Raw genomic sequence first — 17,971 nt, 5'->3', positions numbered from 1 at the left:
GATCAAGAAGGGCATCTTTCCAAGTTGGGTCCCTTAGGACCTTTTCCATATAGTTGTCTTCCAGGTTTTTTAGGAATCTTCTGACCAGGGTTGTATCAGCTGTGTGACAGTCCCAGTTAATTTCTGGCAATTTGAAGACCCCCACAAGGACAAAGGCAGTTGATTCGGAAGTGTCTCTTAATTCCTCAGAGAATAATTTGTTGGTGTCATCATCTTGGCTAAAAGAGAGCCATGACCTCTCTAAACTCTGCACTCATCATGATTGAGGCAGCTGCCCAGAGTGACCTCCAGTGGAAACTCTCTGTTGCCCTGGTATCAGCTGCAGGGTGTGCCCTGCTCTTGTGCTTGTATCGGAGGGCAGCAGTGGGCACCCCTGTGGGACGTGTGCTCAGGTAGAGGAACTCCTATGCTCAGTGATAGAGCACCTGAAAAAGGTAAAGTAGATTGAGTAGTATCAGGGAGAGTGAGAGAGTGAGGCAGACTACTGGAATTGGACCCTGCCTTCCCTGGGACAGGCACAACAGACAGGATGTATGATAGGGAAGATTCCCTCTATCCAACTGTCTGAACACAGCAACTGAAGGGATAGGAGGCAATGGCAAAAAGTTCCTGCCCAGCACACCATCTCCTCTGGTGACCACACCTGCAGCTGCCCGGGCACAGTAGGTGTGAGACTCTGCAAGTGGAACTGAACAACAATGAGGATGATGGTCCATCTAGCTTGGAGGTGCTGCCAAGGTTAAGTCAGTCTACACTTTGCATCAAAACTGACTCCATAAAGAAAAAAAGTAGGTCACTGCCATAGGAGACTCCCTATGAAGTCTCCTCAAAGACTTTAAGGGTTAGAGATGTGAAGACAAAGCTTCTTACTCTGCTGCTGCCCTCAGATTAATATCCATTATTTATTTTTCTGGTGGCCAATGATGAAGCTGCAACAAGAAGAGCAATCAGCAGAGTCTTCAGAGCCTTGGGATGACTGGTTAAGGGATCAGGAGCACAAGTGGTGCTCTCTTCTGTCCTTCCAGTAGCAGGGAATGATGAGGGAAGAAACAGGAAGAGCCAACTGATAAATAGCTGGCTCCAAGCCCAGTATCACTGGCAGAATGGAGTCAATGATATTAAAGGCCTTTTCCAACATAAATGATTCTATGATTCTGTGATACCTTACATAAAAAAACGTAGGCAGGGGTTGAAAATAGGTCCCCAAAATTACATTCCACACGTACCTTATCTTAGACAAAAAGGTCATTGTCAGAAACTTAATCCACATTCTGATCCCCCTCCAATTGAAGCAAAACCATTTCCGTAATCACTGGGGATTTTGCTTAATTAGAAAGGGCGAGTCTGCAGAAATTTTTCTTTTTTTCTCTTACAACAGTTCTGTTTCTTAAGAACTGCTTTATTGCAGTACTGTATATTTGAGTTTCTTTTTATTTATTATTATCATATTGGTTGTATTTAAAGTAATTATAGATTTACAGATGTGGTTTTGAAAGAATGATATAAATTACTTTAACATAAAATACACTTTCTTATTAAAACACAAAGCAGAAAGTTTGATCATTCATATTCTGAAGCTAGTTACACTGCTGTAAAGCTAGTTATTTCACTAAATTCTTTATTTTCAGATCAGCTACTGACATCAGTGAGTAACATTTGCCTATTTTGATTAACTAAATTAGGGACAGTTTGAAAATCATTTGATGAAATACTATGCAGCTAGTGACAGTTTTAATAAATGAAATATTGTTTATTGAATCGCGACGTTTGATGGTAGAACATGCCTTCCATAATTGAATAGAATTACTGACCTGTATGAATTGTAAAGTAATTCAAACCAAGATAAATTCAATGAAAAAACCCTTCCACAACTGCAACAGAATCTAAAGCAAGAATAAAAAGAAAAAGCATAATAAAAAATCAAGCCAGCAAAAAAAAAAGTTGCCTGTCCTTTTTCCAAGCACATAGTACACTTATTTTCTTTCTTTAACCTTCAAAGAAGTGCATTTCAATATCCCATACTTTATTAAAAAATAAGTTAGAATATTCATGTATCTTAACCAAGCATTTAGTATTACATCTTTTGAGAGCACAGATCTAGTATTAAAATATTAATTTCTTCATTTTGTTGTTGTAGTAATAAAGACCTGATAGATTCTTACCAATTAACAAAAAACACTTTTGAAAAACTCAAAATAGTGTAAAACACTATCATATTACTAAGGTGGACTTTGAAATTCTGTGATTTTTACTTTCTAATCCTCTTAAAATGTACATGTAATGTATTCAACTTTAGTAAGTGGTAGGCAGTAACTTGGTAAATAATGAAAATTACAAACCAATAATAGAATAAAAGTGAATATTTAAAAGGATAAGTTTCCTTTTTTCCATCAATTATTTTAAGAATTAGAACTCAGTTAATAATTAAAAGCTTTCAGCATTCCCTCTGAGAAGGAAAGAGTTCCCAGCAACCACATAACAATTCCTGCCAACAACTTTTATAAGCAGAGACCTAAAGAAATGCCTCAATCAAAGAGGCATAACTGTGCTTGGCTTTCTCACACATAATCTCCCAGGTGATCTGTACACTGTGAGATTATCAATGATACCTTCTCATTACTTTACATTAAAAAATTAAATTAAATAGATGTTTTAATGAAATTGCTAGTCTTCATTCAATAGCCAATGTTTTGCTGAAAATTTCATAGCTAAACATGTGTTATTCATTCAATTTACTCTTCTTCCAAGTCAAATGCACTTGCTCAACAAGTCAAAACAAGTGCTGCACTGCAGCTGCTCCAGTAATAATTAAATGCTGGAAGGCTTTCAGTTGTTGATTCAAAATAAGTGGAAAAGCAACACGCAGCTTTTCTTATGCTGGTTTGAACATGGCCAGTGTAACTAGAACAAAGAGATGGAGTTTTGGAAGTGAATATATAAATATAAGATATAAAAGATAGTTGGCTAAACAATTCCTCACAATCTACTTTTTCTGATGATTTCAACAGTATAATGCACTGTATCCTTCAGCCTCCCAAATGCAAAACTTTCATTCCAGTTGTTTAGCTGTAGCATGAAGCACAGAAAAATACAACTGCACATATGTGCTTTTTCATTTTTAGTAAGGACCCTGTGGTTTCTTCATTATTTTAAGTCACACTATATTACAAAGGCTCTCCAATCACAAATACTTATGTTAACCTAAATCTGATAGATTTTCAGTTATTATCAGTTTCATCAATGATAAATAAATCTGTATTTGAAAGAATAGATCAGATCAAAGTTTCATCATGTAGTTCTGAAATAATACATCATGATAAATCAAATACATACAGATAAATTAGCTAATCCTTACACTGGTATGCCTCAGGTTGCTAGTTTTGTCTGCTTTTTCAACGATGTCTATTTTGCCTCATCTTTGGTGAAGCCAGTATATTTTGATGCCATCTGTCAATAGACTTCCATTTTTTCCCATGTTTAATTTTGTTTTTCTATAATCAGATCATCACAAAGAAAACTAACAATTATTACCAGGTTTCTGACTGTGTGTGAAAGTCAGAATGTCAGATCAACACAACCTCAAGGTTAACAAATGACAGAAGAAAAGATCCCTCTTGGGTTCAGCTGCAGCTGAACAGAAACAAAAGTTATACCTCTGGGATCCAATGGTCAGAAAATAGGTGTAAGTTATAACTGTTTTGGCACTGTAAAAGTGTACAGATGGAACATAACTTCTGAGGAGGGTGAAAGGGTGTATATCATCATAGGACGACTGGCAGGGAAGGAAAAGCTAAACACTAAAGCACACTCTATCTTCCCACATCTCCTTAGTTCCTGCTCATATTAACCCTCTGCTCACTTCCACCCACTGGTGGAAGTCATTCTACCGCTTACCATTCACACGTCATCTAATAAAATCCATCTATTTTCTAACATGGAATTTGTTGGAAATACTTCCACCAAAGTTTTGTCTGCATGCCAGACTGGCTACAAACAGATAGGCAGTATTTTCTGCTTCGGCTGTGCTCACATCTGAGTATTTAAATATTACCCATACACTGACCAAACATTCCACAAAAAACAGTCTAGTTGTAACAAGGATGAGGAAGGAAACCCTCAAAAACAACACATTTAGAGAGTAGAAAACGTTTTCATTACATATAAGAAATTAAAAATTATTTTACTAGGCTACATCATAGACAGGATGTTAACTACATTCACAAAAATAGCTGCTCACAGGCTATGTGCTTAGCTGGTGTGCCAGCTTAGCTCAAATGAGTTCAGAGGTCCTCAGATTTATACTTTGGTTGCACAAGCACATACCAGGCTAATCACTGTACTGACAGAGTCATCACCATAGAATTAAAAATGTAAAGAGACTGGAATTTCATCTTTTATAAACTGTTACCGCTTGTTTTGAAAGTTTGTCCTATGCATTCTTCCTGTTGGCCAGCACCAAGAACCCAACTAGGAGACTCTAGTGCTGAGAAACAGAGCAACAGAGCCAGAAGCACAGCAGAGATAGGCCCTCACAGACATTACACTGGAAGCAAACAGGAGGAAGATGAGGAGGAAGAGCAGACAGGAGACTGGCCAGCAATGGTGAGGAATGGCACTTTCAGGCAGCATGTTTTAACAGCCAGTTTGGGAGCTGGCTGTGATTTTAACAGTCTGTTAATACTGATTCAAAACGCACCCTTTCCTCTGCAGCTCCATCAGTCTAATCTGATAATGATTTATTCTCACAAAGAGAGATTATTTCACCCCCATATAACTGCTCATATGGAATAGGTCCCCTCAACAAGAAGGAAAAAAAAAATGGACTTTTTTTCTTCCTGAAGGAAGTTTAAAACTTACTACAATTAATGAATTTGAACCTCTTTCAGGGAATAAACTCACTGACTATTAGTGAATAAAGTATCTCTGGGTTAGCCATCCAGTATTATGCCTGCATTGCCAGAGGAAAGGAAAGCTAATCTTCACAAGCTATATTTGTGCCATGAAAGAGCTCAGATTAACTCTAGGTAATGTGACAGTAAGTCGTGATCCCTCACAGTAGATTACTTTGGACAGACCTAGGGAGAGAGACACAGGAGTCTCAAAATGACATAAAAATCAAGAAAATAATTTCCAAAGTAGAAAGAAAAAGTATGACACTTTGAACACACAGCACTGTTCATTCAACAATTGTCTGATGCCAGATCATCACTCCCTTCCAAAAAAAAACGTAATTCACTCCACAGCATCAACTACCTCTGGATTTTATATTCACACACAGACACAGACACAGACACAGACACACACACATATATAATAAAACAACATTTAAAATATATTTACTTACATTAAAAATTTGATATATAAAAAAATGTTTCTCCCTGTAAATGTGATCTCATTATGATATACAACCTCATTAAACGTGATTATTAATTCAATAGTTTAAGAAGTGATGAGAAAAAATATTACTTTTTGAAGACCCATAGTGTATAGCTATAGGATATAAAAAAGGAGCTAACCAAGGAATCAGAGAAAAGAAAAAACTTCTTTCTGAAATAGTACCTAATTTTAAATTACCATGATAAACAATACTATATAGTGGCACATTATACTACCTCTCAAAATTCTGAAAAACAAACCAGTCCTCCCTGAAAGTCATCATATGTCATTGTGTGATTTCAGATATACTTACTATTGCTTAACACCAAAGGGGATTTAAACATTCTGATCTTTCAAATACCTTATTATGACATTAAGCAAATTCTGTGTTCTATTTTTAATCATATAGGCTTGTAACTAAAATCAATACATAAAAAACATTTAACTATGTAAATGTAATTTTGTCTAGTTGAACTGTAGGTTAAACCTTTGCTACAGGAAAGACAGCACTTCTAGCTTTCACAATATTGTTCGGTTCACGGTGAGCTGTGGGCAGTACTGTGTAAGTCTAGAGGCTCACCTAAGTAACTTGTCTTTTTTATCTAGAATATAACTCATGTTGGATGACAAACCATTACAATAATGCCATAATTATGTGTAGTTTACCACTATAGACAATTAATTCTTCGTGGCACTTCATTCTCCAATAAGTCTAACTATCAGAGTTTTAATAAAATAAAATTGAAGGTATATTCTTTTGCCTTGTGTTCCTTAAAGTCTTGGGACTGGACCTTCAAATCATAATAATAATGTTATAGCTTCTATTTCCTTTTCTCTTCATTCATTTTAGGAAATCAAGTTTACTATAATCTTATAAATCAAATTTATGGTAAGTGAGCTATGGAACAACAGCAGTAGAGGAAGCAAACGTATATCTTATCATTAGTGAGAAGCAATATATTCAATGCCATGTGTTTCAAAAGCCATCAGCTATATGAAAAGCATTGTAAAATAAGAAGGATTTGAAGTTGCTTTCTGAGCCTTTGGAGTGCCCATTTTCAAGAATTGCAACTCTTTCTGGGTGTTAATTTGTTTTAATTTTTGTTTTGCTGCAGCTACAGGGGATAATTGCTGCTCTTTAATGAAAGCTTAGATGTGCTCAGAAATCATCAATACACAGAAAATCTCATAGCAAAGATTACATAAGTCTCAAAAAGCTCTTGGGAACTGGGAATTCTGAAGTTTTGCAAAACCACAGAGAAACCACTTGTAACAACAGAGGGTTGTCTCTTTTATATCATCATATGTGAACCTCAGCCCTTTCAGTACTGTTGATAGGTCTTTCACTCCTTTCTTGATCTCTTTGGAGAAATATCCAAGCAGTCAATCAGAGAGGAGAGGCCCTTCTCAGAACAAAGAAAATCGTGTGATTTTATTCACAGGAGTACCAATGATCCTACATGGATCCAATTTTGCAATCGACTGGACAAGCCACAGCTTTTATTGACCTAACTACAAGATTACTCAGCACCTCATACCACTGAATTCTGCTGCTGTTTTAGTCTTCAGGTCTTTGGAGCAGATCCATAAACTCTCCTCCTTATTTCAAAATGTTACAACAGGATGTAATTAAGTACAATTAACAAGGAGGTCAAACGGTCATCTGATAAACATTGGTCCAAACAGGCAGCTTGAAAGGTCAGGGCTGGTAAAGCCACATAGTATCGATGGGAAAGAATATTATGATTTAAGGGGGAAAAAATCCCAATGACTAAAACTGAAAAAAGATTTACATGCTTTCTATATTACATATACAAAACCATGCACACAGACTGATATGCGTGCACACATGCCTCAGAGAGGCACAAACCTGAATTCTGAGAACAAGAGGTAAGCTATCCATACATCCTCTCTTCATTGCACCAGAACACGAATCTCAGTTTTTGTGTTTAAATTCCAGTGTTTCTTTTTCATTATTTTGTAAACTGTCTATTTTAAGAACACTATACTTGTTGTCCTTTTAGAAGGACTTTTTTTAACCCTTTCTAAAATAACACTTGCGATCACTATGATGAAATGGAAGGTGCTGTGAGATTCTTGGGAACAAAGTATTTTACAGAGTGAACAGTTAGAGTAAAAAGAGGTTTTGCAAGAAGAAAGCTATGCCAGTTCCCTGCAAGGCCAAAGAATGACAGTGCACAGAAGTGAAAATGAACACAGAAATATTTGCCCATCCTCGTTTTATGGACTGGAAAACAGAGGCACACTGTTTTCATTCTCTATCTGAGGCTCTTCGAGTTTTTCCTGTTTGGCTGCTCATACATTTCACTCTCTGACTTTCAGGTTTAGGCTACTTGGGGGCCAGGACAGACTCACTGCAAAGCTTTTGCACACATGTCGTATATGAAGCAGCAAGGTAACCTGGGCAGGAGCAGCAGATTAACCTTTGGGATCACTAGCATGTTATGACTTGTAGTTACTGACAGATATCCCAGCTGAGGTAACCTTGGGAACAACTTTCCCGAAGCTGTGTTCCTGCTGGATCTCTGCCATCATAAATCACCACAAAGACTACAGCTGTCATGGGGTTGTATGCTGGGCTTGGACTTGCTCCCATAGCATTATCATCCACACTACTGTTCTCCCACTCTTTCAATTTCTCAGGTAATGTTTTTGCAAACTGCACCACTAGAATAGCATGGCTTCAGGCACCAGGTGCCATCAGGCATCCTGCCTGCTACTCCAAAATCAGAGTCCCTGCTTATTCAGCGTCCCTGCTGTTTCTTTCTTCTCTGGTCCCAAAACAGAACAGAACAGAATTTTTTTGTCAGAATTTTGTTTTTTGCCAGAACAGAATTTAACACCTCTGGCTCCAAAAATGGTTCCATTCACAATTGTAAAAGTCAAACACAATATATTATTGAAATTATTTTGCAGTACATTATAGTTGCATACTCCACCTGTATTTCCCCTCCACTTTTAAAAGACGAATCTTTTAAAAGGATGTGCTTAGCCAAATTACTCTTAATTTATAATAGTTACTGTGGAATAGGGATACAGAGCATAAGAATTTAGCTTAATTAATTTGACTACAGTCAAATACCTATGAATTAAAACAACAATAATCTCATTTAATAGACACAAAGGGATATAATTACAGAATCATTGAAGTTGGAAAAGACTCTTATGTTCTCATGGGGTCTGAATAAGTAATATTGTTAAGTAAGGTAAAGATAAACCTAACAGAAATTCCACCTGTTAAAATTTCTTCCTCTTTCTGCTTCTCCTTGAAAAAGAGAGTTAGGTAGAATTTTGCTTCTGTAAAGTCACTTGTTGTCCAGCTATGGATACATTTCATGTACCAGACTAGCTGTCCTGGTTAGTTTTCTAGGTTCTGACTCATTAATAATTGTTGTCTCAGTTTGCCCTGAATTACACTGGGAAAAAAAGTAAAAGCACATTTTGGTAAGGTATGACACACGTCACCAAGTTGTGGTTGATAAAGGCAAGTCCTTGATCTATTGCACCAGAGCTGTTGCTCAAAAAGAGTTGGAAAATAAACGTTTAAATGCACCTTTTGGAACATCCTTCAATAAGAGTGGGAAGTTTCTGAGTGGAGAGCTGATCTGTAAAACCTTTCCTTTTCTACTTGTTTTATAATCATATTTTGTATAGAAACAAATTCATAACTCAGTACAATACACAAACCAGCTCCTGCTTGGTGTGCCCCACCCACAAACTTAAATAATGTAGTTGTCAGGGTTGACAAGGTCTGCCTGCTATAGCATTTCTGTGTTTTATAGGAAAGTTTAACCAGGGGTGTTATTTTAAGAGATGAGCAAATGGGGAAACCCCATGGCCTAGCCAATAAATATGAACTTTAGGTGCAATGGAGCACTCATAAATATGACTCAGAACAAGGGGATTCATTGTTTCTCCTGACCCCTTTTAGCTGCTCCTCTGATCTCAGCCTCTCTGTGTGCGTCATGGCAGCTCTTATCCTTTAACCTGTGGTTTTTAAAAGCTAGCTTCTAAGTTATTTATGGCTGCAAATGTTAGTAGCCCATCTGTGTACTCCCTGCACACACATACTGAAGGGTGGGGGGAGCTGCATTTTATTTTGCAAGGATGAAAAGTTTTGCCCAGGAAGCCAAGTGCCTGGGGAGGTTGAAGTAGTTTGTCTGCCACAAGGGACTGAGAAGAAAAGTGCTCCTTTTGCCATCAGGGCTTACTGAGAGAAGAAACCCATAACTGGACTCATTTTCCCTTTCATTTGTACATTGTCTGTCTTTACCATGCTCCTTGCCCTCTGTCTGTCTGCATGCAACTTCTTCTCTCTACCATAATAAACTTCCACTTTTGTAACTCTGCAGGCATGGGAAATGCTCTGAAGTGATACAACATCATGCTGCATGTGAGGAACAGAGGAGTAGGACTAAACCTTCCAGTAATACAAGTTCCTGCAGAGGCTGTTTTTCTGTTATGGACATTACCCATGCCCAGCAGGCCTGTATCCAGCCCCCATTGTTGGCTGTTACCTACTGAGAAGAAGAGGTAAAGCCTGGCCTGTGCTTTGCCATTTTTCTCTCATGCCTGCTCTCATTCCTTCCCTCTCCGTTTCCCGCACTGTCGCCTAATCTCACCACTTCTTGGCCTTTAATCCTTTCTACAGCCAAATGTCACTGACATAAAACTAAAGTTCAGTGACCCTACCTAGACTGTGGGAGTTAGAGACAAGGGAAAGGACAAGGAGGAGAGGATAGGAAAAAGTGTGGGAAATAATTAGAAAGTCTGGTAGCAGCCAAAGCCCTCCTGAAGCCCTGGGGAGCCTTTCTTTAGCTGGAGGCTGCAATTGGCACTTCATAAACTGTTCATTCTCAGCTATGTGGAAACACCAGATGACACCTAGAATGATCAGACTGCAATCAATCAATTTTCTGCAAAAGTATATTAGTTTGTACGCCTATGAAAGCAAGCTGAAAGGAACCACCATGGTTAAAAAGAGAAGAAAAAGGAACTGACCCTGTTGTTATTACCTCCATAACTCAGGCAGTAAGCAGGCAGATAGCCATGGTAAAATTCTTTGCATAATTTAATGCTCAGAGAAAATAATAACAGGAGCAATAAGTGTGGGAGATCACATAGGTGCCAAAGTTGTCCTGTTGTCTAAACAAACAACCCAGAGTTTAGGGAGCACACCAAAAGGGTCTTCATCCAATCCTCATGCCCTCCACACAGAGGCGTCTCCACAACTTCCCTCTTTCTCTTTCATGGCTAGCCAGAGTCACTGCAAGATTGCATTTTCCTGGGAAAATATGCACTGTACAATACATACAATCACCACAACCCCACCCAAAGTCTGTGTTTAGTCTGGAAAGGAGTGCTTCCTAAAGAAGAAGCAGAACTGGGTCAGCCATTCTTCCCAGTTGGAAAAATATTAATAACAATATATTTATATATATCCATAAATATATATAGCTTTTCACCATGCACGTCTAACCATCTGCTAAATCAGTTTCTCTTCAGTTATCTGCAATTTCTTTCAAACCTGTCGGCAAGGAAAGTCAGACAATTTTATACCCCAGTTAATGGAGAGTTTGACATTTTTTTGGCTAGTTAGATACAATAATTTACTTGGATTTAAAGTGTTAACTTTGGCAAAAAAATTAATTGGCAGTTATAGAAACATTATTTTGTTAGGTGATATTTATGGATCACACACAAACCTATTTTGAGGTAGAGCTATATAATTCATAAGATTCATGTAACTTGAGAGATTTCAAAGGAAATATAAAATATTTCAATATAAAACAACAAATGTAGTATAATTCCAAAAACGAATATGGAGAATACTTCTTACTCAATATCAAAAGCAAACTCTAACAACCTGCTCTGTCATCGCACAAAAATTGGTTAAAACTGTCTAATGAATTGTAAGGATTGGATGAGGATTTTTTAGGGCATGTCATTCTGTGGGTAAAGTCCTTTTGTTCCAGAAATGAATAAACTTATTTAGCAAAAAGCTCTATTAATATTTAATTTTATAATAGAAAATTATTTCATAATTAATATTTATTTCAAATGTCTGACTGAATATCTAGGTCACAAGAAATTCATTCCACTCACTGATTGGGTGACAAAAATTTTATTAAGGGGAAAAAAAATCTTAGGATTTCAAGATGTCAAGTGATAGCTAATTTGGATGAAGGTTAAATGAGACCTGCTTGATCTAATTTGCTTTAAATTTTATGTTAAAGAGTGAAAAATGACATCTTAATGACTTTGGGTTGCCATTCAAAAAAACTTCACAAATGTTTTCCCATTTTTTCTCAGTGTTGCTCCCATTCCAAAATTAAAGACATGGGGTCTATTTGCTATTTAACAAGTTTTATCTCTGTAATAGCATCCCTCTGTTCAAGGCAAGATAATAGCACTATTTCTATCACTTCAGTTAAGGCTGTGTCAATATTTTCATTAGAAGTCTGCATTTTACAAACTAAAACTGTACTACAGACAAGGAAATTCACCTACAGTTAAAATTACGACAGTAACATCTGAAATCCGGTGGAAAAGAAAGAAGGAAAATATGTTCATTTCTAAGCTTTGAGGAGAAAAGTTAATGATCCCAGCTCCCCTTCCACAGCTCCTGGCATTTTATAGTTTAGCACTCCATATCCCTCGCTGATGATATGTTAGCTGTGAGTGGAAGGTTGTAGAAACTGAATTAGTTTAATTTAAGAAATAAGCTACTATATATGCTCAAGGTCTGATCACAGTTAAGAATCCTTTCTTTTTCATATATAACAAAAATATATTTGTGCAGGTATTTGTTGTGGATCAATATATTATAGACTTCTCAAAGTAGCTGCATAAAAAGTTGTTCTATGCCACATTAGCATTCTCCAGTGTACACAATGGGTTGTAAATCTTTTGAATTTATGTATTTGCTTAGTGATTCAGGTTTTAAAAAAGAATGTGAACTTTAAGACAGTGTACAAACTTGGGGTAGAGAAGATGGAGAAATATGAACAGCCCTCTGCGCCTCAGACCAAAATTTCCATTGATTTCAGCGTCTGATTTAAGAACTGAATGCAGCACATGTGTCTTGAGGATTACATGATTGTGGAGTCACATTATGTGTGAAGAAGAAAAGCTGTCTTTCTGGAGCGTACCAGTTACTTTAAAAACCTCAATAATATCGTATCCTTCTTAGCATATGTAGGGCAGGGTCACAAATTTTATTTCATGTTTTTAAGATTAATTTTATATGCTAAGAAAGAAAACATAACAGAAAACCACAAAACTTGTATGTATTTATCCCCTATTTTATAGAAGGTTCATATCAATTAACAGGAACATGTGAAGAAAGCAAATAGACTTGCTTATCTAATGAAACAATCTGCTAGAAGAAAAATTGACAGATGTGTTGTAAACAAATGAAAATACAGACCATTTGAATTGCATGAAAAGGAACACTTAAGCATAGTGGATTTAATGATCACTTTGACAACAATGGAAAAATCAATATTTGAAATGTTTAAATGTAGTTTACAAAAGTGCTGCTGTTTCTCCCAGCTTCAGATGTGTACATGTTTTTTTATTAAATCCCCCTCTTTCGGTGAGAGGTGAAGAGTGGGAACACTAACATTTATCTTAGAAAAGTCCTTCCCTTACTAAATTTTGAGTGAGTGGAAAAGTGAGTAGGACTACATGAATATTATTTGCCTGTTCTCTGAGGAACAGGGTATCCTATATATGTCATTTTGGGAGACCAGCCAAAAAGAAGATGCCAGAACTCTAAACAGTCAGGGCTTTGCAATAATATAATAAAATATAATAACAGGATAAAAAAACAGCCAGTGAAGAAAACAAAGTTCTGAATTTGTAGGTGATATAATCAGATCTTTGAAAACCCCAGTGTGTTTAGTGGAGGATTTATTCTTTGACTGCTGGACCAAACCCAGTTAACTCCTCTGTTACACTCATCAATATTTATGGAGAGTTGCCAACACACACGGTCTTATACAAAACACAGGACAAGACATAATCTCTGTCTTGTTGTATCTTTCAAGAAAGAAAGAGATGGAAATTCTGATATAAATTCCAGTAGAAAGAACAGGTGTTTACAATTTTAACTTCAGGAGAAGTAAATGCATTCTTATTTTTCTCCCTGATTGCTTGACAGAATTATGATTGCAGTTCCCTTGATGATTATTTTCTAATTTTTTTTTGAAAGTGAGGCAGTTGCAACTCTGACAGCTTGATTTTTAATCAAAATTAGCATATAAGTTTCATTTTTTATTCTTTAATATAAAATTATTTGTCCTTGTCTATTTTTTTACTTTACGTTTTAATCTTATTCAGTCTTTTCAATTTTGTGCTTAATAATTCCTATCTAACATCTCAGCTACATAGTTATTGTTTTAGCACATATGTCTTAAATTGTTATAACTGGCTACAACTATATACAAAAGTTTCAATTTAAAATATCATGATGATTAATAGAGTTTTATAATTACACCTTCTGTAATTAATTGTGTGCAAGTATGAACACGGTGAATACTATTTTCAGAGCACATTAAGTTGATGCAAGTTGACCAAGGCTTCAAATCTAAAACCAGTTGAGTTATTACTATGCTGCATCAGCATTTATTGATTTTAAGGTACAGCGTTAGCATTCACTTATCACTGCATATTTTTCCCCATTCTACATTAAAAGAGCTTGCCCTCATCTGTCACAACCTTATACTGCATAAATCATATAAAATGATCACTTAGTTCCGTGATTTACTTCATTTTAATGTTAATTATACTGAAACATAGGATTGTTTAATAAAAATGTTGAAGCTAATCTATATTGGTCATCAATATTTTTTACACGTTACATGGCAGAATGTGTGATAAACCACAATATCCAACAAGCATGGAAGGGCATTTAAAGTGAATTAGGATTTAGACTAACTTAGAGCTGAGACACGTTTTAATTTTACAGATGCTGAATAAAACCTGACATTTACACAGTATTTTCTTATAAGTTAATGGTGTCTATTAATCACTTGAAAAATACAGCATCTTACCCCCAGTTTTCACCGTTTAGAAACATAAGATGTGCTTTAGCTTCTCAGAATTACTTTCTTAAGGCAATACTGGCTTCCCAAAAAAATGAGTCAAATATTAGAAATTTCCCACCCAAGGTAAGACACTCAGTGGAAACCTGCATTGTGCCTGAGGAAGTGCAGAAGGATCAGCCTAGGACATATCTGACACTGAGCTTCAGAGACTTCTACTTATTCACTGGAAGAAGTCCTCTTGAAATAAAAGACATTTTGTGAAATCAAAGGCGGGGTCCCATGTAAATAGTCCTCAGGGCTGCTGTTTGAATGCTCTGCGACATATTTACAGAGGGTATTTCTCAGGACACACAAGGAAAATTTTTGCAGAATCAGCGCCTTGACTAATGCTGCGGAGATCAGAGCATTTCCTATTTTCCTGTATTATGTTGCCATTTTAAATTCAGCTGACTCCAGATACTCTGAGTAAATTGAGGCATGCAATGTTGACTTAAAAGTAATTCATGGGTAATATGTAACTGTTTCTTAAGGACAAGGAACACATTTTCAAAAAAAACAGTTTCCATTTTTTCCTAGTCTGCTATTTCAGGAGCGAGAACAAGAAGCAAATGTATTTAGAGGTGTGGATGCATGTTACCCTTAAGGAAAAAGATCTCAAAATTGAACACCGCCTTATCTGCCAAAAAATTAATGAAAAGTGATTTTATTAATACGAGAACTAAACTGTAGTGTGTCACTTTCCTAGAAATTTAAATTATTGAGCATTTTAGTGTTTGGGAACATTTTTAATTCTGCAGCAAGGATCAAAGACATGATAGACATAAAAGGTACAGAATGTGTGTGATAATCTGAAAGTATTTTGGAACATGTACTGTTGTAGTGAAAGTATTATCCTGGAAAACAAGAGTTCATCAGATTTTGTACCAGTTTATTGAGAAAATTCAAGATTTCAATTAAATTTCTTGCTGTTCAGGTCAAACGAGAAGGGTTTTTTAGCCAAATTTATGAGTCCTGCAGCATTTAAAACAGTTATAAAAACAGTAAATGCATTCCATGAATTATTTGCAGCTTTCTAAATGAGATTTAAGTTGCCTTTTAGTAAAGAGATCTGTAGTTGCTTTTTTTAACTACACTGTAACTGGTAAGCATGTTTATTATACTCAGAAGACAATCTAATTTAGTTTTATCAGGTTTTGTGTCTGAATTGATATAATTTTCAAAAGCATTTTTTGCTTGCATGTTTCTGGTGTTTAATACTTTACTTGTTATTTAATTTATTTATGACACAGAAAATAAGAACCATTGCAGACTCTGAGCACCATGGCAGTATAATAAAATACAGTCTGTAGTTATTAAATAGAAATAACAAAGAAACAGCAACAGATCATTTAAAATCCAGCCATCCAGCTGAAAAGATAATAAAACTCTGACTCTAACCAACAGAAAAAAAACCACTAAATAACCTAAGAATTTTTTTTTTAAATGGCTTAACTTTTCCCTTTTCATGATTTTCTAGGCTTTAAAATATTAATAACTGATGCTTGTTCGTGTGTGAGCTTTAAGGAAAACAGTGGGGGAAATAACTGAGCAATAGGCATAAGCGTTTGATTTTTTGAGATTACAAAAAAAAAAGGAGTTAGTTGGCCTAAGGCTAGAATTTTCATTACATCAATGAAAGAAAGAAAACAGAAGCCAGCAGAGGGGAGTTATAGAAACTGACTTTATATAAACAGTGAGAAAAATCCTTTTTCCATGGCCACCTACAACGTAGCTACTTCACCATCAGTACGATTTTTCTTTTACCAGTGGCACAGCAGCCCGGGCCTGATCCTGCCGTTTTAGAACAGGTTACAGTCTGGCCGGGAGGTTTGCCCCTCACAAGATCTAGCGAACAGTTTGTCAAAGAGAGTAGAAACAAAAAAAAATTACACGTACCTAAATTGACAAAGCTCATGACCATGTCAGCATCATTCAGAAAGTTGGTGTCGTGCAGGCTGGCTAAGGGAGGATTCTGTGTGGTCAGGGGGATCATGCGAGATAATTGTATTCTCCGTGAATATCCATTTGGAGAGGCACGGTATCCTTTCTGTATCCCTCTGCTCTCCCCTGCCATTGATCCCTTTAGTGAATACTCCAGCTCCTCAGTATTCTCTTCATTTGTCATGGCATTATACAGGTCCAGCATGAAGAGGGGTGCAGAAGAAGCCTGCTTTCCTGGTGAAAATGGTCTGGGTCTGTGAGGTAAACCCAGGATAGAGAGAATCTCTCTCTGAATCTCCCTTCTCTCGTGGTTCCGCAGCCTCCTGTAAATAAAACTCGAATGGACATGATTGTCTCCTAAACCTCCCTGTGCGTGACCCACCAGAACCCAGCAATTCCAGAGCAAGCCCACGAAAGCTTTGAGTGCAGTTAGGTTCATCTTTGAAAAGAAAAAGAACAAAGAAAAAAAATCTTTTCTGCTACTTGTTCTGAGTTCCTATGAGGTCTGCTTTCCCAGTAGCTGAAAAACAAAATTTACCTATTCTTCATGTCAATGTCATCTCTAAACGTAACATCTTTGGTGATTCCTCTCCCCCCACCCTGTTTAAATATTATGGAATGTGTCAGGTTGCAGTTATTTCTAAGAAAGCTGAAATTCAGACTTCCAATTTTCCACTGTTGTTATCGGTTTTTCTGCATTTATGGAGCAGAAGACCAGTATTTTGTCAGCTGACCTAGGCATTCCTATATAAACCTTAGATAACCAGGTCTTTGGTGGGGAGCTGTATTAGCAAGAGCTGTTCTTCTGACACATTGTAGTTCCCAGAGTTATCTTCCCTTGTTATTCTGAGTTCTTCGTACACCTTGCGCTCTTCCCAAGATAAAATCCTGAGTCACAGATTTGTCTTGATCTGTACCTTGGTGGTGTAACACATGTTTGTCCAGCAGCCTGGTGATAAGTTTAACATCGTTTGAATCGCTTGAGTGTAAAGTAATTCTAAAGCATGTACTAATCAAATTAATGTGTTGCCATGAATTTACTCGCAAAAAATAACCTTCCGTAAATCCATTCAAGCCTTTTCAGCTTCTGAACTGTTATTTCCAACTGTAGCAGGCACAAATATAACAGCTCTCTTCAAGAGAGATCTAAAGACTAATGTAAGCACAACCCTGCTGGGAAAGAAGAGGCTTCTCATTGTAATTTGAAACGAGTATAGCAAAAAAGTCCTTAACCCTTCTCTTGCCAGACAGAGCTTTAAATCTCTCTCTCCCTCCCCAGCTTACAGTAATATACCTAATTTTGGCTACTGGTTGTTTCTTTCCTAACAGCTTGCAGAATCAATTTTAACTGTAACAATTTTAAGACATATGGATAGCTAAAAGCATGGCATAATACAAAAGCTCTTGTGAGTCTTCTTATGAGTCTACAGTTTAGTAAACTTCAATAACAGACTAAAATAGCATCTCACTAATCCAAGAAATGTTTATGTTTTAGATAAGTTTAGCAAACAAAGGTGAATTTTTTAGTAAATTCTGTGGGAAAT

At 36.5% G+C, this 17,971-nt stretch overlaps 1 protein-coding gene across 2 annotated transcripts in view; it reads right to left on the bottom strand.

Moving 5' to 3' along the window:
- The window catches only part of BMP5 (bone morphogenetic protein 5), a 55,734-nt gene extending 38,149 nt beyond the window's left edge, over window positions 1-17,585 (bottom strand). Inside the window, exons 1-2 of one of the 2 annotated variants that reach the window (XM_018077816.1) lie at window positions 17,345-17,515; window positions 16,383-16,750 (exon numbers count right to left, since the gene is read on the bottom strand). In XM_018077816.1, the coding sequence (XP_017933305.1) occupies window positions 16,383-16,632 (250 nt within the window). In that variant the 5' untranslated portion in view covers window positions 16,633-16,750; window positions 17,345-17,515. Of the gene's footprint in view, window positions 1-16,382 lie in introns of both variants that reach the window. The other variant, XM_008921280.3, reaches the window with a different exon arrangement.
- Window positions 17,586-17,971: the final 386 nt, after the last annotated feature.

This window comes from Manacus vitellinus, unplaced genomic scaffold (assembly GCF_001715985.3).
Source record: "Manacus vitellinus isolate BGI_N305 unplaced genomic scaffold, ASM171598v3 scaffold_4_pilon, whole genome shotgun sequence".
NCBI classification, from domain to species: Eukaryota; Metazoa; Chordata; class Aves; order Passeriformes; family Pipridae; genus Manacus; species Manacus vitellinus.
This window is presented reverse-complemented; position numbering and strand designations above follow the sequence as displayed.